We start from the raw sequence: 18,376 nt of genomic DNA on the forward strand, positions 1-18,376 counted from the left end.
ACTGTGTATTTTTTTTTCAGGTAAAACCTCTTTTAGGCTGCGAAAATAGGCCGTTTCTTTGGGTCTGTTCACAACACTGTATGTTGTAAATCTCTGGGCAGGGCTATTATGGGCTGGCGTTGCTAACGGGAGGAGTGCAGAGCGTCTTCTACTTCAATTAAAGTACTTAGGGGCTATTTGTAGATCATACAACCCCACTTTTAAAAAAAAATGCTACTATCCCTTTAACGTACATGGAGGGGATGAGCACAGCCAGTCTTGTTTCACTGCTGCTTTTAATTCAAGTGCTCGTGTCTCCCAGGGTGTTAAAGGTGTTCCTGTCCCGTACGGCCCAGAGGACGCCGTACATGACCAGCTGGCGCGTGGTGCGGCTGCTGGCGGTGATCCTGCTGGTGGTGCTGTGGTTCCTGGTGGCCTGGACGTCCGCCGTGTGCCAGAACCCTGAGCTGAGTCGGGCCCTGATCACCACAGGCCTCACCCCCGAGGGAATGCAGTTCAGCATGTGTCTGCTGGACCGCTGGGACTACATGATGGCTGTCGGTAAGTGTGTGTACGCGTGTGTGTGTGTGCGTGTTTACATGTGGCCACTGTGTATTGATGTTGACATGGACAAGAAATCATCCAGAATGAAGAAATCCTGGTGCCACTTACCACTTAAGTGTAAGGAGCTTTTGGGCTTAGAGTTTGGATGTAAGCTTCTTGGGTGAAGCTTAAAAATTTAGTTTAAAAACTTTACTTTTGGAAAAAGATGTGGGCAGGGTGGGGGGGGGAATTTGTTTTAACATACAACATTTTACATGTACAGTAAATGCTTGAACGACACATGTCCCTAAAACTGCTTCAAATGGTATCTTGTATTCAGTGAGTAAAAAACGCAACTAAAATTGATGCAGGCAAACCAGAGTTACACCATAGCTAGACAGCGCTAGGCATAGCGACAACGCTAACCTATGGGGGCAATTCTTTCAACCACAACAAACACACGGTCAGAGATATTTTGGACATTACCACTGCACTGCTCCACCGTTTATTTTTGTAAAGAAATCATCACAACAAGGAAAAAGTGTTTGTTTCTGTGGCGGGGAGAAGGCGCTCTGTGATCGGATAGTAATGTCTTTCCAGGATGTTTCAGAGTTCGGCTGTCTGAGGTGATTACATGCAAAAACACAGTTTATACTGTTTATACTGTACACTATATGAGTTCAGTGGTGTGTCATACGGACTCCAGTCATGTACCATAGATATTTGATTGTTTTTTGAGTGTTTGTTGTGGTTGAAAGAATTGCCCCCATAGGTTAGCGTTGTCGCTATCCCTAGCGCCGTCTAGCCATGGTGTAACTCCGGTTTGCCTGCATCAATTTTAGTCGCGTTTTTTGCTCCCCCCAACACTTGGTGACCATCAGGACAACGATTTAGGGGTAAAAAATGAACGGAATTCTCCTTTAAAAGCAACTTAAAGGTTACCTGTAGAGTTTCTGACCACTGGTAGTCTATATTTTTTACAAGTTGGTCTGTATTTTTTGGTTTTCTTTTCTGAAACACTCCTTTCATATTATTCCTGTGATCTACATGTGCTTCCAACAAACCTAGAAATGCCAAGTAAATATGGTTGTAAACAATAGACTTTTTTTTTTTTTCCCTGTTGGTTGGTTTGGTTTGGTTTGATACGCCAGATATTCCCTAAAGCAGTGGTTCTCAGAGTGGGGTCCAGGGGAACCCCAGGGTCCCTTGAGGGGAATCATTTATCTTCACTACAATTACATTTGTCAGTAAGTGGACAAATACAAGTGTTATTTTCTCAGAGGTGGTGGGCATGAGAGAGAGGATCAAATGGGGGTCTGTGATTTAATTTGTGCCAGTTTATGGGTCCTTAATGTGAAAAAGAGAAGACAACCACTGAGTTTTCTGGAAGTAGGCTGCAGAAAAAGGCCTAGAAATGTAAGAAAACCACAGATACTGACAGATTTTCTTGGGAAAGTTTATCTTGTAACCTTTTTCGACTGGGACCGGCAGTGGCATCTGTGAAAAATAAGTTTGTACGTTCTAATGCTTTAAAGTCCTGAGGCTCCAGTACCGGCGCGCTCAAAAGTAAACAGCATGCTACAGCGCAGAGACTGATGAGCACAGTGAGGCAAAAACACCCTCTCCGACCTCACAGAATTGAGTTTCAATGGTGAAATTGCACCACTGGCAACTCATCTATTGTGGGCAGTGCAGTCTCCTCCCGTACTGTATGGGAGCTGATGCTATCGACAGCAGATGGCTTGGACACAATGCGAGGGGATGGTTTGGAGTCGTTTAACTGTATCTTGAAATTTCTAGCGAGTATTAAGCACAACGCCTCCATTGTTGTTCCTATCAGGCAGAATACACAGGTACAGGCCAGGGGAGGCTTGATCTGTATGAATGTGACAAACTGCTCCACTTTGACATGTGTCTTGCAGCTGTCTCTTTAAAAAGATGTAAAATGCATCAAAACACACAAGCGACTGGTTGAAAGGCTTGATTGACTGATCGTTACGGACCTCTTTTTGTGAAAGGTGCAATAGAAATAATTGTTATTACTGTAGTTTTAGTGGTCTGTTTATTTAGTGCTGCATTGTAGCAGCAATTTGAAAAACCTCTCTGCTTTTAGCTTTAAGTAAAATGGATGGAACGGTGAATTTAATGATTCTTTGCATTGTTTGATTCAACTTTCCCCACACAGACAGTTTAATGGACGGTAGTGTGTGTTAGGGGAACAAAGGAAGGCTCTAATAAACAGGATGGCGTGCCTTTCTCTTACATGAATTAGAGCTGCCACCAGCGTGAAAGCAGAACACCTCAAAAGGGCAGACGGTCTCATTTATTTATAAGCCTTTTACTAGCTTGTCTCAAAGGACTTCCCCAAGGATGAGTATATCAAGTTTTAACTAGGCAATAATCTATCCTAGTATAAAGTAATTACGTATAGAACATTTAAGAAACATATGGAAGCAAATCTAGGTTTCCCCATCTTTTGATTCACATTAATCCATAGTTTATTATGTTCTATATCAGCTATATATAAATTCTAACCAAGTTGCACGTAAAATGTAAGTGAACCGCACTTTATGAATTAGAGAGTTTTTTTATTGAGTTGTACCACTTTGTGTTAACAGTCCTTTAGGGACTGTAAAAAATTACTCTGATGTTGGATGGATGTTTGAGTTGGTTTACAGGGTTATTATTGTTTCCTTTGGAAACTTGACTTGACCTTTAAATAAATGAATCAGACTTCCCACTTATATTTCAGGCTACATTTTTTGAAGTCAAAGAACTATGTGTTTATTTAGTTTTTTTTTAATTAGCATGTTGTCAAATTTGCTATAGAAGACAGCTGTCAGACACAATAAGGGAAAACAAAGCTTGTGATTTAAAGTAAAAGCCATGTCCTCCATGTGTTCCCTGGTGTAGTTGAAGTTTTTCCTGTTTTGTTTTTTAATATCCCTTGTCTTCTTCCTGCCCTGGTGTTTCCCTCCTTTAATCAGCACCTGCCCCGCCCTAATGTTTTGCACCTCCACTCCCATGTTTTACCCTTCTGTTGCCAGTTCCTCTCATCGTTCATGTCTTCCGCACCAGCCTGTGGAAGAATGTGTGGTTTCTCGTTGTTATTCCATTTCCCCAATCCCCACTGAGTCCTTGGGTTTTCATCTTTTGTGTTGAACTTGCTCATTATTATTTGAACTTTGTGTTCTTTGAGCTTGTCCAGGGCTTAGGCCTGTCGACGTTTTAGTTTGTTACTTTGTGTTTTTCTTCCATTGGACTTTGGAGACCCTTTTTGTGTTTTACCTGATGCAAGAAATACCTTTTTGTTACCTGTCACTTTGGCTGCATTTGGGTCCACATTCTCCCTAAACCTGACAGTAGAAATCCCCTGTCCCATATTCACTTTAGCTCTTGTGGTCTATGATGCTATAAAAGGCCACGCCTTCATAGACTAGGGCCTCAAAAAGATGCAAACACTGAACTGTAATATGGAAGCATAAATACTCTCCTCTACACTGTAAATAGTAAAAAAAAAAATATATCATCATCAATGTTGTGTGCATAAGATATTCTGGAAAACCACCCTCTGCTCTCCCAAAAGCCATACAGCAATGTTCTTGTAAAAACCTCCTTTTCTGACCAACACTAATACTTTACACACAGTCCCTAAAAGCCCAACATTTTTAACACTGACCGTTTCACAAGAATGAAGAGTGATGGGGTTGCTGAGAAGTTGCAGCCACTATCTTTCAAGTATCTCTCCAGTCCCAGACGGCCTTGTGCGTGTGCGTTACAGTCACTTCCTGATGACAGATTCTTGAAGCAGGAGGCAGTGATGGGCACCTCACTGAAGCCAGTCTGACAGCAGGGGACACTAATCCTGTTTGGGAAGAGGGAAAAGGATGGATCCCTGAGAAATGCTCGGTCTGCCTCTGAAAACTGATAGACAGGCAGACAGAGAGGAAGAGAGACGGGAGTGGCAGGGAGAAAGAAGAGAGGGGACTGTGAAGTATGGGGCTTGTAGGGATGTGGGCAATGATGCAAGGAGAGGTTTCCACCAGCCTTGGAAAGAAAGAGAGAGAGAGAGAGAGAAGGATGGATAGAGCTGAGGAAGGGAGGACAGCTAAGGACATTCTGGAGACAGAACAGAGGAACAGGAACATCTTCAGAAGAAGCTTGTGGACACAGCACTTTGAATGGAATAAATCAGACAGAGAGCACAACAAATCCCTCTGTTTGCTTCTGTGTGTGCGTCTTGTGAGTGTCACTTTTCATTTGTGTGTGCATAAGAGACAAGGTAGGAAATGAGGAAGTCCTGCTGCTCGCTCTGTCGCCTTAACACTGGTGTTGTGAGGCTACAGTGAAGGACAGGAAGCTTCCAGAGTAAAGGATTTTCAACAATGCACAAGTCATGGTGCGCGTCATGGTTGTGAGAATGAATCTAATTGCTTTTCAGTATTTCTGCTCGTTTTATCATAATACGGACAAAGGCGCACATGTCCGTCTAAAATAAGAAGAACTCGTATCCTATTTTGTCCTGCATTGTGAAGCAAAACAGAGCTGATGCAAAAACGTATGGATAATTTCAGCAATAAACAAATAATTTGAATATGCAATTAATCTGCATTAGCTGGAATTGTTATCCTTTCCTTCTCGCGAGCAGCTCTTCATGCATTCACTGATTCAGAGGCTAAGCAGCCAGTAATTAGTGATGATTTATAGACTGGGCCTATTCATGAATATTAATGGTCTATAATCACTGTAAAGACTTTATGGACCCATGTGCCAAACACAGTCCGTGCAACAGTCCTTGGTGCGATTTTGCTCCCTGCAAACAATATAACAAAGTTTGTGTAGATTGTATCAGAGGAAAACCTCTGACTTTGTAACGCCTTGTTTGTGAATTTCACATCAGTGCATTTACAACAACAACAAAAAAAATATGTCTTATGTGCAAACGTATTATTTTTTCTACCAGCGGTAAAGGAAGCATCATCTTTTCGTTCCACACCAGAGAGCAGCAAGTACAAGATGTATGAGAGTGCTGCGGGGCTTAATCTCATACCTCCAAAACGCAGCATCCTTCAAGGAATCCTCTCCCTCGCACATCCAAAATAATTACTATTGATTTTTGCAACTGATGCTCTTTAAAATTTCATTACTGACAATTTAGATGATAATGTGCGGGCTGTGAACACACGCTGTGGCGATTCTGGCATGTGTTGATAACCATGAAGCCAGCCAGCGTTTTGTATACATGTACCGTAGGCTACATCTTCCCTGTGAATTGCACTCGAGGCTGCGTGACCTTGGTGAGATGATGAGACGATAGCAGAGGCACGTGCATGTCGACAAGCAAGTTCAGGAAGCGGCTGCCTCACTCTGGGGGAAACACTTCCAACTCTGGGAATTTTTTTGCTAAATTAGGAAGTGCTAAATCTGAAACCACACAATTGCAATCAACCCTGGCAGAGTCAAAGCGGGGTTAGTGTGTTAATATGGGCCGGGGTGAATAACAGTGTATCAGTAGTTGTGCAGGTAAATAGACTGTAAATCACTTCTCAAAGGAATAACCCAACACTTTGAGAGATGCTTTTCTTTCTTTTTTTCTTATCTCTGAGAATGAGTCTGTTAATTAGCATCCAGGAGATGATTAGCCTGGCATGAACAACCTGTCCAAAGGTTGAAAAAAAACATACCAACAACCACCTTTAAATCTCTCTATTTAACATGTTGTGTCTTTTCTGTTTAACCCATACACAAACAGAGAAATAAGAATGAATCTAGGTTTTTAGGGGGAGCTCCAAAGTTGGTTCGGTACTGTCTGTCTGCTTTGTGTGCTGTTGTTGTTGTCTCCAGAGGCCTACCCTCAAAAAATATCTTGCCTATTCTAGACTCATGTATTTTAATTGCTTGTAAGAGTTTGGATCCATTTGAATTGCACAAAATTAACAAACACAGAAATGCATAACTAGCAAGAATGAGATTTATGTCAAAGTACTAATATAAACAGTAAGAAAAACAGAAAAGTAAACCTCATTTATAGTTGTTTCATTCACGATTACATCACATCAACATAAGAACTCTTAAAATTACTATAAATAAATCATATGTCTTAGGCTTAATGTTATATTTGGTGGGCTATATAGGTGGCAAGAGGACCCCCTAAACCCTCGGCCCCCTTTTGTTAGTATGTTTAAGAAATACTTGAATTATTTATTTATTGTCTGATATTGATTTTTAAACAGAACCAGGCTGTTTCCTCCTGCTCCCTCTCTTCATTCTAAGTTGAGCACCTTCCAGCTCTGGTTTTGTATGTAACCCAGAGACTTGAGAGGGCTCCAGCCTTTCACCTAACTCTTTGAAAGAATGTGAGTGATTGTTTTTTCACCCCACAATACATTTGAACCATTTGCCTAATGGTGAGTTGGTAAATTGCTCAGATAGAAAAAATAGATGTTTGTCATTCTGAGCAGCAAATACAAAATAATTAGGAAAAAAAGAAGGTGAAGACAGAAACAACACTAGATGAGGTGATGTCATCTAACCTTTTCTTTGACCTTTCCTGCTTCTTTCTTTTAGCTGAGTTCCTCTTCCTGCTGTGGGGCGTGTACCTCTGCTACGCCGTCCGCACCGTTCCTTCCGCCTTCCACGAACCCCGTTACATGGCTGTGGCCATCTACAATGAGCTCCTCATATCGGCCATTTTCCACATCATCAGGTGAGTATGGGATGGCGCAAGCATCAGTGAGCATGAACACTCAATGAGAGACAGTGAATGGCTCAATCTTGCCCTCGCGCTGATTGAGACAGAAAAGGGGAAGATCTATAGAGAGGGGAATAAAAGAGGTGTAAAACAGAGCTAACACAGAGAACTATAGCTCTTTGACGTGATGAACATCTCTGTGACAGTAATGAGGAAATGGCACGAGTAACGACGAGGGGCTTAGACGACTTTACCCCGTCTCGCAGCACAAGCTGTTGTTTAATCATAATCATAGGGATATTTTCCTGTTAGCATGGGCATTACAAGTGTTGAACATGTCAGATGAAAGGCAGAGTTCACCCGCCCCCTTCATCAGGGGAATGAACACTGTCAGCAGAGAGCAGGGTAAGCCGGTTGAAAGGAGGTGAATAAAAAATGTCTTCCCTAGGCAGAGACACAGCATACATCTACTGTGCCAGAGCCCAGAATAAACCCTCAGTGCCGGCTAACGCTCTGTCTGTCTCTGTCAGACAGAGGTGGAAAACAGCCGCTCTAGTTACACTTTCATTTATTTATTTCATTTATTTATTGGATCTCCATTAGCACCAGCACATTAGCATATAGCTATTCTTCCTGGAGTCCAAACATTCAGTCAAAATCGACTATTATATTCTTCCAAGTCCATCAAGGAAAAAGTAAAACAAAAACAACTAATACAGTCACAACACACAGATACAATCATAACAGTAGATGCAGACACACGTATAACACAAGACACAATACACCACTTGTACAATACAATTAAGAATCAATAAATATATACATACAAGGGGAAAGCAATATAGCAAATAGGGCTGGGACGATATGCTTTTCTCCCGATTCGATTCTTCTACGATTTTTTGGATGGCGATTCGATTTAAATTGCGATTCTACGATATTGCCGATTCTCTCGATTTTTAGTCTGCATTTTTAACATTTATCTGCACACAAATACTGTAGGAGCCTATAAATTAACATACTCCATTATAAAGTGAACTTAAACCCTTTTCAAAGCCTGTACTCTCTGTATGTAAAAGAGGCTAACAAATACACATTGCACAATATTTAAAAAATTCAACAACAACAACAAAAAAATTCAAATTTTTTTTTTTTTTTTTTTTTTTTTTTTAAATCGATTTAAAAATCGTCAAAAAAGATATCGCGATATCTATGTGAATTGATTTTTTCTCCCACCCCTAATAGCAAAACATACAAAAAACAAAATAGTAATCTCACAGGGCAGGGAAGAGAACAGGCACTACATCATATAGCATATACCAACTACTGCAGCTGAAAAAACAGTTTGAGCAAGAATTTATACCTCTCTTTAGAATCAATTAACACAATATAAAGTGGCAACGAATTCCACATTGATGTATTCAATTATAGGCAACAGTACTTTAAAGGTGAAGTGTCATTTTAATTTTGTAAATTATTTATTTTCTTGTAAGTACCCTCAAAGTTGAATTAAAATAAAGACATTCTCAATTACTGCAGATAAAGAAATAATCACAGCTCATTGATTTACTGCATCTCAAATTCACTGGGTGACGATTGAGACGCTCCTCATTCTTGTCAGTGGGTCAAAGGCCAGTTCACTTAATTATATAAAGTCTGTATCACTTTTATAGGTGTGAGTTATATAAAAATGTTCAGTTGCCATGGAGTAGCAAACTGGCTCTAGAGACCAGAGCTTTTTTTGTTCCAGGCTGCAAAAACATGTTTGAGAATCTGAGAGGATAGACTCACTTTTGGAGCCACCATCAAGTGGTCAGTCAAGGAAGTGCAGCTTTTGTCACTTCCCGCGTCGGCTTCTTCTTCAGCTACAGATGTTGTTGGACACATTGAGCATCTTGCTAACCCTAACCCTGTTTTTGGTCAAGGCAGCTATTGATTTGGCATGAAGGAGATTTGGAAAATGCATCACAGACTTTCTGACAACTACGTATTCTTGTGTGTCTCTTGAGAGCTCACACTGCGTCTCAGACAAGCTGTATTTGTGTGCCTGGGTTTGAATGTATGGGTTTTGAGTATCTGATCTGTTGAAAAGAGAACTGCATCGTAAAATGGTGCATATAGTCAAACTTTACAGGACTCCTGAATCACAGAGCACTTTGTCAGTCCTGTCGCAGTGGGAATAAAAGCGGTCAGGTAATTTTTATAGAGCACCTGCAGGAGCCTCAGGCAAAAAGTTCCATTTGTCACAGTCCCGATAAAACTGTTCCTGATTGAATATTCTTTCATTTAGGCAGACGTCTTTTGTGCTCAGTGGGACAAAAAAAAGGAAAAGATCACATTCTTTTAATCTGTTAAGAAACGAAAAAGTCCAGTGGGTACACCTTCATCGTCGGTGTGAACGTGGTATAAATCAAACTACTCTTGGTGCTTGGTGGGGAATAAAACATTAGAGTGTTTTTCTTTTGGTGAGCTGACAGTCTGTCTGCTGCTGCGGTCCAGAGATAAGGGTGGACTAGTGCAGAATGTGATGTGTTAGCGTGGTGGGGAAGGAAGGGGCGATAAAAACACACACACACACACTTTGCTCTTGGATGTCTAATGAATTATGAATGTGAACGTGTTTATTAGGAGTAAAGGGCCAACGCCCGCTGAGCCACCTTGGTGGATCTCTAATGAATGATGTGAAACAATGCACACTATTTCTAGATTTGACTATCTCACACATGCACGGATGGACACACACACACACACACACACACACACACTGACGTTTTTCATGCTGCCACAAGGAGGACTTCTACACACCTTGCACAAAATACACAATACTCTTAGCTCTTGCTGCCTAAATAATTGCATTGATTTATCTGTCATAGTTCCTGGCTTTGGTTCACTGTGGAAAATTGATGGCAAAATCCACAACTTTTTTTGTTGTTGTACTTTTTCACATTCTCCAGCTATAATTGGAGCAATTACCTGTTCCAGTGCCTGTAGATACAATACCAACTATGATTTAAAACAGCTACAATACTAGTAATGATGACACAACGGGCTCTACTTTGGTAGACTAGGTGCAGGCGAGGCGCATCTGCCCTGCGCCTCGCCTTCGCTTCGCCAACGGGGAGTGGCCAGGAGCAGATTGCGATTTTGCTTCGAGACGCAGCGGAGCGCATCCCGCCTACTTCCCTCCCACCGGCGCAAATGGCATAGAGGGAGGAGAGAAGGCGTGGAGTGGGTTTGACACAGCCGAGTCAGATCTTCACCAATCAAATGAGCTCCTCTCCTCGCCTTTAAATCCGCCGCGCGCGCAAGGCGGACGTTTGATTTCACCGTGGAAGAGAAGATTTGAATCAGCACCTACAGATTACAGCATAGACAGTACATCTATTATCGATTGTCCCGTCACACTTATGACACATCAAAGGCTGCACAGATGAAAGATGAGGATGGATTACTGCTGTGTTGACACTACACGATTATCTGCTATATTTATGTATTTACTTATTGATTTATTGAGCCGCATCGTCACGCGACCATAACAAATAAAACTGAAAACAAATAAACCACAAGCAGCCTGAGCAGATTCACAACTCCATCTCAGGTAAATTCTAAAGAAAAAAGAAAAAGAGAGACGCTCCGTGATCTCCGTTACGCACAGCTGTTTGTTGTGATCTGTGCACACCTGTTTAAATATAGGTTACTAAATATGAGTGTCTTTATTAATGGAAAAGGGGTGTGTGTGTGTTTTTTTTGTTTTTTTTACTGGGCAACAGCTCTCAATCTGTCAGAGCAAGTGAGACGGGAGGAAACTGATGTTCTGGTCCGGTCCAAGCTGGCAGTGTCCGGTCGCGCGAACAGACCTCACGGGCTGATGATGCAAAAGTAGTCTGGGAGGGAGGAGGGAGGAGGAGGGAGCAGGTCTATCTATCTATCTAACCTATATTTAAACACGTGTGCACAGATCACAGCATAAACAAACAGCGCTGTGCGTAACGGAGGCATTTCAGTTTTATTTGTTATGGTCGCGTGACGATGCGGCGCTGGCCCCTAATAAATCAATAAGTAAATAAATAAATAAATAGCTGATCATCTGCAACGGCACAGTGTGTAGTGTCAACACCTGCTCTTGGGACATCCACGGCTGTCTCAGTCCCTCCCTGGTTTCATCTGTGTTAATTCAGTCAGGCTGAGTTTCCATTACGCATGCCTTTGATCTGCCATCAGTGTGACGGGACAATCTATATAGATATAGGTGTATGTGCTGATTCAGATACAATAAATAGGGGTTATTGTGATGATTATTATTATTATTATTGTTGTTAATTGCATTTAAATGTGCCTGGAAGTGTGGAAATCTGCCTGTGAGGTCTTGGTGACGTGGGCGCACTGCGCGCTGGGCAGTCAAAATACCAGTCCGCTGGCTGCGCTTCGCCTTGCGCTGAGACTAGACCAGGTTGGAGCTGGCGAGCTTTCGGCGCACTCTCCGCGCGGTCTATCTGTAACAAATTGTCACTGCGCCACGGCGAATCTGTCGACACCTCCCCCTGCTGCGCGACCACTCCCATCTCAGCGCACAGCAGTCTGCCAATTTACCGAATCCACTGCGCACCTTGTTGAACTGGAGGAAAATACCACTTCGCCAGCTGCGTCAGGGCTCGCTTCGCTGCGCCACCCTGAGTTGCGCCACTAAAATAGGGCCCAAAGTCTTTAAAAGAAACCAAAATCACTGTTGTGAGGTTTGACAAACTGCACACATCTGAATTTAGGTGGTGGTGACAGAAATGGGGCACAGTTCCTACAGTATGCCAAATCATTTGACTTGGTGTTATGCTGATGGTGACAGAAAACAAATGTATCTCTTCTCTTCTCGTCTCTTCTCTCTAGACTTCAATGAAAAACTTTTCAAAACAATGTGACTGATTCACGTTGGCCTCTACCACAGAATATCAAACAGCGGTAGGGTTTAATACGACACAAATATAGGCAGCGCAATCACGCCGATCTTAAATAACAGCAGTAAAATCAATTTTGAAGTCATTAGGGGGGGCAGCAGGGATTATCAAAATCATATCAGTCCATATGCCTGTATAAATCCTGCCTGTGGATGTAAGAAATTCCCTGTAATAGTTTAAATGTATAATCAATATGTATAATTAAGTTTACATTTGCTCACTAATACTTTTGCTGTCTGCGGAGCCATTTTTAGCCTCAGTGACTGAGAGGCCCAAATCAAACCAGTCGCTGCCGGGATAGAAAAGGTGTAAAAAATATGACCAGGCACAGAAACTCTATATTATCATTGTGAAAATGTTAAAGCTTTTGTTAAACCTCAGCTGTCAATACCTCATTGTAACCAAGTGTGACATGAGATACAGAGCATGCACGTCACAGTGCCAGTTATGTGTTTTTATCAGACTGAGGTACAGAAAAGAGAAACAGGCGACATGATCATAGGCTCACACTGTAATTTACTGCATTTTTCTGTAGCAGAAGCTGATTATTGAAGGACTAAGGGTTTACATTGTAAATAACACAGTTTGATATTTTGATTCCATGAGGTTGAGACAGTGAAAAATAGAAAACAGCAGGATGAAAGATACCTGTGCTTTAAGCTAAATACCAATGCCGCCGCTTTGTTCACATTGCTAAGAATATAATGTTTACCTTGTTCAACTAGTTTTAAATATTAGCATGCTAACATTTGCTAATTAGCAATGCACATCTTATCTTGAACTATTTAGCTGCTAGCATGGCTCTAAACATACAATATGTCTGGTATTGGTTTAATTTGGAGGCAAGCGCACAATGCATCTAGCCTCAGCACAAAATGACTGCACTACCCTGCACACCAAGTGAAAGTGAACACATTTTTCATAACCTCCACAGACTGTCTGCTTCTCAAAAGGAGACCTGCTTCCAATAATTTGCTACTTTTATAATTTTCACAAGGTTTTGGTTTTAAGCCTATGTTTACAGTTTTTTTTTTCTTTTGCTTATTTTTATGCCTCAGGGTTTGTGAGTACATTTCATTCTGTTCTCATCCATTCACTAAAGGCTGCTTTTAATGTCTGTGTGCGTGTGTGTGTGTGTGTGTGTGACTGAGCATACTTCACAGGCAACAACTGCTCAGTTCAGCTGACTTCTAAACACTGTCTTTGATACGGTGCTGCTGAATGAACAGACTCTGTGCTGTTGATGTTTTCCCTGCAGGTTCTCTGTGGTGCCGGGGCTTCACCCTGACTGGATGCTCATGTTGTTCTTCGCTCACACTCATCTGACTGTGACTGTGACTCTGGGCCTGCTGCTTATTCCAAAGGTAATACTTTACACCCAGAGCTCATGGACCATCATCAGGCTTTTACTTACAGGCTTAATTGCTTAATAATTAACAGAATCAAATTTCACCAAACTCCAAAACAGTAATTTAATTTACTTTTATTCATAACCACAAATTCTATGGAAATATATTTGGGCCTAAATTCTGTCCAAATGTACAATAGGACATTTTGCATTGAAAAGCAGCGGTGAGAAATGATCATTTACATTGACTCGTGTAGCCTACTGTATCTACATCTTGAGGGACTTGGACTTCATCTTGGCCGTTCTCTGCTGCTTTCTGCTTCTGCTTCACCACATTTATCTGCCAGCTGCAGCTACTGCTTACTTTACAGAGTGAGATAGAGTTATATTAAATCAGTGTGGACTTAGTCTCGTGTTCATGTCTCAAGTGCTTATTCCACCAAAGAGATTTTCTCTTCTCTGTACACTCGTCATGTGGTTTCAGAGGTGAGGCAAACGAAAAAACAAATGTTAAGGGAGAGCCGATAGGATCACTGATAGTGGCACATTTTGCATTGACAACAATGAAGACCTCTCATGATGACAGTAGGCTGTATGGTGGCCTGCTGTTGCCCCAAATGTGCCTGAATGGGAGTATAATGTATGATAGTCCAAATGGGTTCATTATGTCTGTGTTCTAAATGTTCAGCATACCTTCACTGCTCTAGCTATATGTCTTGTATATAAGAACCTACTTTAACTATTTAATGTATGATGTATCTAGCATGTGCACATGTGGTGCTCTGGGAACATCTGTAAACTGTAGCAGATACCTGGTAGTCTGCATCTGGGGGATTGGTTCTTCTTCAATGGGCTTCTCTGCCACGGGACTTTCAGGGTCGAGTATCCCAACAGTGTGGTTTGATGAACTCCTTCAATTGTTTTTATTATTACATCACAAAATAGAAAAATGAATAGCTTTTCTTTGGTTTCTGTTTTTTTGTCATGTTCGTTTCTGCTGTCTATAAACCAAACTAATCTGATTCTGAAAGACAATGAAAAAAATGATCAAAAAATAAATAGAGAAATTCAGAGAAATGTTTACAAAAAAGAAAATAAATTTGTGTAACATAACTTTTCTCTTCTTTCATCTCCCTTTAATCATCATACAACAGCTCAGGTCTAACCCTTTGTTTGGGAACCGCTGGACTAAACTGCCTTTCATGTTGTTGCATTAGTACTGACTCACTAATAGTATATCATTTTCTATCAGTCACTGATGTTTCTGCAGTGCAATCAGGATTTTGAATACAGTGTTTGTATTCCATGTCTTTTACACTGCTGGGTAGTTTTCTTCAGTGAAGGATGTGAGTACTTATCTTCTACCATACCACACACCACTGCGTTAACTAAGCACCACTAAAGCGTCCACCACTTTCCTGGTTTAAATGCGTTCATGACCTTCAGCTTTAGTGGAGCTGTGTCTGTGCCTAAACTTTTAATGCCCAGTGGGACATTTTTTTGCAGTCACATAAATTATACTTAGAGAAATAATGATTACATAAAGAGTAATTTAATGTGAGAAAACAAAGATCTATTTTATGCTCAGTACATTTATTTGCATTTTAGCTTCACATTTGCATTTTTGGAGATTCATATCCATGCGAGCTCACTGTGAGCAAATATCCATGGGTCGGAAAGTGCACAGAGAGGGGAATTATAGGGAAGGCAAATGAGGAAACTGAGGGAAAGGGATTATTAGTATGCATCATATGGGTAATAGCAAAACGCTAAGACATTGTTTGAGCGCAAAATAGATTCTAGTTTATTCAAATTTGAGTGATTACTGAGTGACAATAAAAACATAACTTTAATGTGCTGACAAAAAGAAGATGTGTCAGATTTTAAGTCCAACTTAGATTCATAGAGTTCAGGTAACTACAACACCTGATAGAGAAACTAATCCACAGAGCAGCTTACTGCAGGGATGAGATCTTATTCTTCTTTGATATTCTAGTGTTTCTTGGAATATCCTCCTGATATACTGGGGATTACATTCAGCACGGAGAGATTTCCTTTGAGTCTACTGCTGCACTGTAGCTTCCATACACAACAGATCATCAATCATCTTTACTTCATTTGGTATTGGCGATCTGGAACACACAGTCATACGCAGCCGCATTTGCTACCATTACCTTAAACTCATTCAAACTGCGTTAGTGGTTATTTTAATTTGGCTACGCACTCCTGCAGGCCTCTTTATGTGCAATCTCTCAAGTCTGATGGAAAACATTTAATTCTCCTGCTGTGTTAGAAATGCAATACACCATCAACATCTCCGTTCTTTCATTCTTTCTTAATTAGGCACCTCAGAAGTGAAAGTCAGTTGAGTACACTGGGATAATTAAGCATAATGGGAGGATGCTAATCTCACCCAGCGTCTGTTCCCAAATCTGAGTTGAATATCTGCTCTTTCTTTTGTCTCTACATTTGTTATTCAGGCAAAGCTAAACAATTTGGCCCTGGAAATCAAGTCAAAATCACATTGCTCTCTTCTCCTCAGTTTATTGTATCTTTGTAATAACGCGACCTTGTCTCACCTTTTGTTTTTCGTGCATATGAATCCAAGATTTGTGCGAATACTGAAATGCATAAATCTGAATTTGATTTGCATAGTTGCACAGTATCATAGATATTAAAAAAAGAATTGAAACAGTAACTTATATAACTTATATTTAAATCTTTTACTTCTGCTTAACTTTTAACTTGTCGAGTTCTTTTCAGTAGCATCTAACATTCAGCTGCTACGGTATGAGTTGGTAAAATGATTTAAACTTGAAACTTTGTTTGTTTTTAATACAACAATGACATGACACTATGGCTATTACATGGGTAGACTATATAAATCTCAGTTAATATATTTTGGTAGAAAAAAGTAATTTATATTCAACAAAGGTCAACTGGAAAGAGGGTATGACATTATAAATCCATGTCATATAAATATTTTCCTGCAGTAAAATGTTGTTCACCCCCAGCCAACCTTAAATAGCCCTATAGTCACCATTAGTCTGTTAATCCAGTAGATCTAATGTTAGAGATCTACATTTACAACTACCACTGTCTCTTTCACTCTATGACGGCAGTCTTAACCTTGCTCTCCATCTGTCTTAGTTCCTGTCCAAAGGGACTCAGGCCAGGGACGACATTGCTACGGAGGCCTACGAGGAGGAGCTGGACATGGGAAGATCTGGCTCTTACCTCAACAACAGCATCACCTCAGCCTGGAGCGAACACAGCTTGGACCCTGAGGACATTCGGGTGAAGTAGCATCTACAATCATTGCAAATGATTAAATGAGGTTTAGTCCTGCTGTTCCCTGCTATTTGTACAAAGACAGCGTCACAGGGCGCCACAGCATTTTGAGCAGCAGCATGTAATTATGTTTCATGAGGATGTGGTAAATGAAAATGAAAATGTCTCACTTTTGTATTAAAGCTGAAAAGAAAATGATTTGACTCCAAAAAAAAAGCAGCTAAATGTCCCCTACCTCTGTGAAGGATTGTCATGAGTTGAGTCTTGATGCCATTGTGAACTGCTGTAAATTGCCGGGGCTGCCAGTTGCCATACCTGATTCAGAAATGAAGGTTTGAGTAACTATTTATACCGCTGTATGAACATGTGAGATATTCATACCAGAACATTGACAGCTCCGTGTGAATCAAACAGTTAAATAGCAGCATCATAATTACTGAAAAGCTGCTCAGCATTTATAGTCCCATTGCTTTTCCAGGACGAGCTGAAGAAGCTGTATGCGCAGCTGGAAGTCTACAAACGTAAGAAGATGCTCGCAAATAACCCTCACCTCCAAAAGAAGCGCAACTCCAAGAAAGGCCTGGGCCGCTCCCTGATGAAACGGATCACAGAGATCCCAGAGACCATGCACATCCACCGCCAGTGCAGCCGCGAGGACGGCAGCGAGCACGGCAGCAACCGCAGCACCCTGAAGAGGAACCCGTTTGAACCCAGCCATCACGGTAAGCTCCCGGTTCCACACGTTTAATTCAGGCAGGGTGATAACGGCAGCGTGGAAATTAAAAGAACCTATCACTGAGTTTCACCTTTGAAATGAAGAACATGACTGAGCTGTGAGATGACTCTGAGCCCCAAGGGTTTGAACCGTCTGCATCTTTGAAAAACGGCCTCAATATTTTTAAACTGTTGATATTGCTCATCTGCAAACATACTTTGTGCTCCAGATGTAATGTTTGTGACTGTTGTGTCAGGATTTACTGCATCAAACGTTAAAATGGAGAAGTAAGATGTGGGAACTTTTGCAACACGCATAAAATCTCAGAGCCTGGACCAGATCATGTGGTAACTGTGGGTGTGGATGAAATGTTTGTGCTAATCCATTATAGCAGAGACACAACTGGTTTAAATTATAGGTTATAGGTAACCTTTCCACTGTAAAATGTATGAGAATTTTTTACGTGTTATGGAGTTGTGTTCTTACACTATCCCAAATATTTCCAGGAATATTCCTTCCAAACCACGAGATATGATTTTCCTCACAGTATCAGTCTTTTTTATTTTGTTGACAGTAGCATCATGTCCTCAATGTGTGTTGATATTATGGTAGCCACATACACTTTTTTTAAACTTTATTTTTCCCAATCAATAAAAACAGATACATAAATACAAAAACACAAGGGGGATAAACACTACTTTGTCACATAACGGCGCCATTTTGTCCATCTCACAGCGTACAGCTCTGTTTTGATTCGAAGACTGTAGGTCATTTGTTCCATTGATCAAATTTCTTCTACAATGTCCAGCCAGTGGTTCAGTCCAACACCTTGTAATGGCTTTCTTAGCTGCAAGTGATAGGAT

At 41.0% G+C, this 18,376-nt stretch overlaps 1 protein-coding gene across 1 annotated transcript in view; it reads left to right on the forward strand.

The window, feature by feature from the left end:
- The window catches only part of gpr158b (G protein-coupled receptor 158b), a gene marked incomplete at both ends in the record, with an annotated part of 79,768 nt that overhangs the window by 58,000 nt on the left and 3,392 nt on the right, over positions 1-18,376 (forward strand). Inside the window, 5 exons of the mRNA XM_083992154.1 lie at positions 302-540; positions 7,090-7,228; positions 13,418-13,523; positions 16,658-16,804; positions 17,277-17,520. Of these exons, the coding sequence (XP_083848280.1) occupies positions 302-540; positions 7,090-7,228; positions 13,418-13,523; positions 16,658-16,804; positions 17,277-17,520 (875 nt within the window). The remainder of the gene's footprint in view (positions 1-301; positions 541-7,089; positions 7,229-13,417; positions 13,524-16,657; positions 16,805-17,276; positions 17,521-18,376) is intronic.

Source organism: Trachurus trachurus (genome assembly GCF_905171665.1).
Source record: "Trachurus trachurus genome assembly, chromosome: 17".
NCBI lineage: Eukaryota > Metazoa > Chordata > Actinopteri > Carangiformes > Carangidae > Trachurus > Trachurus trachurus.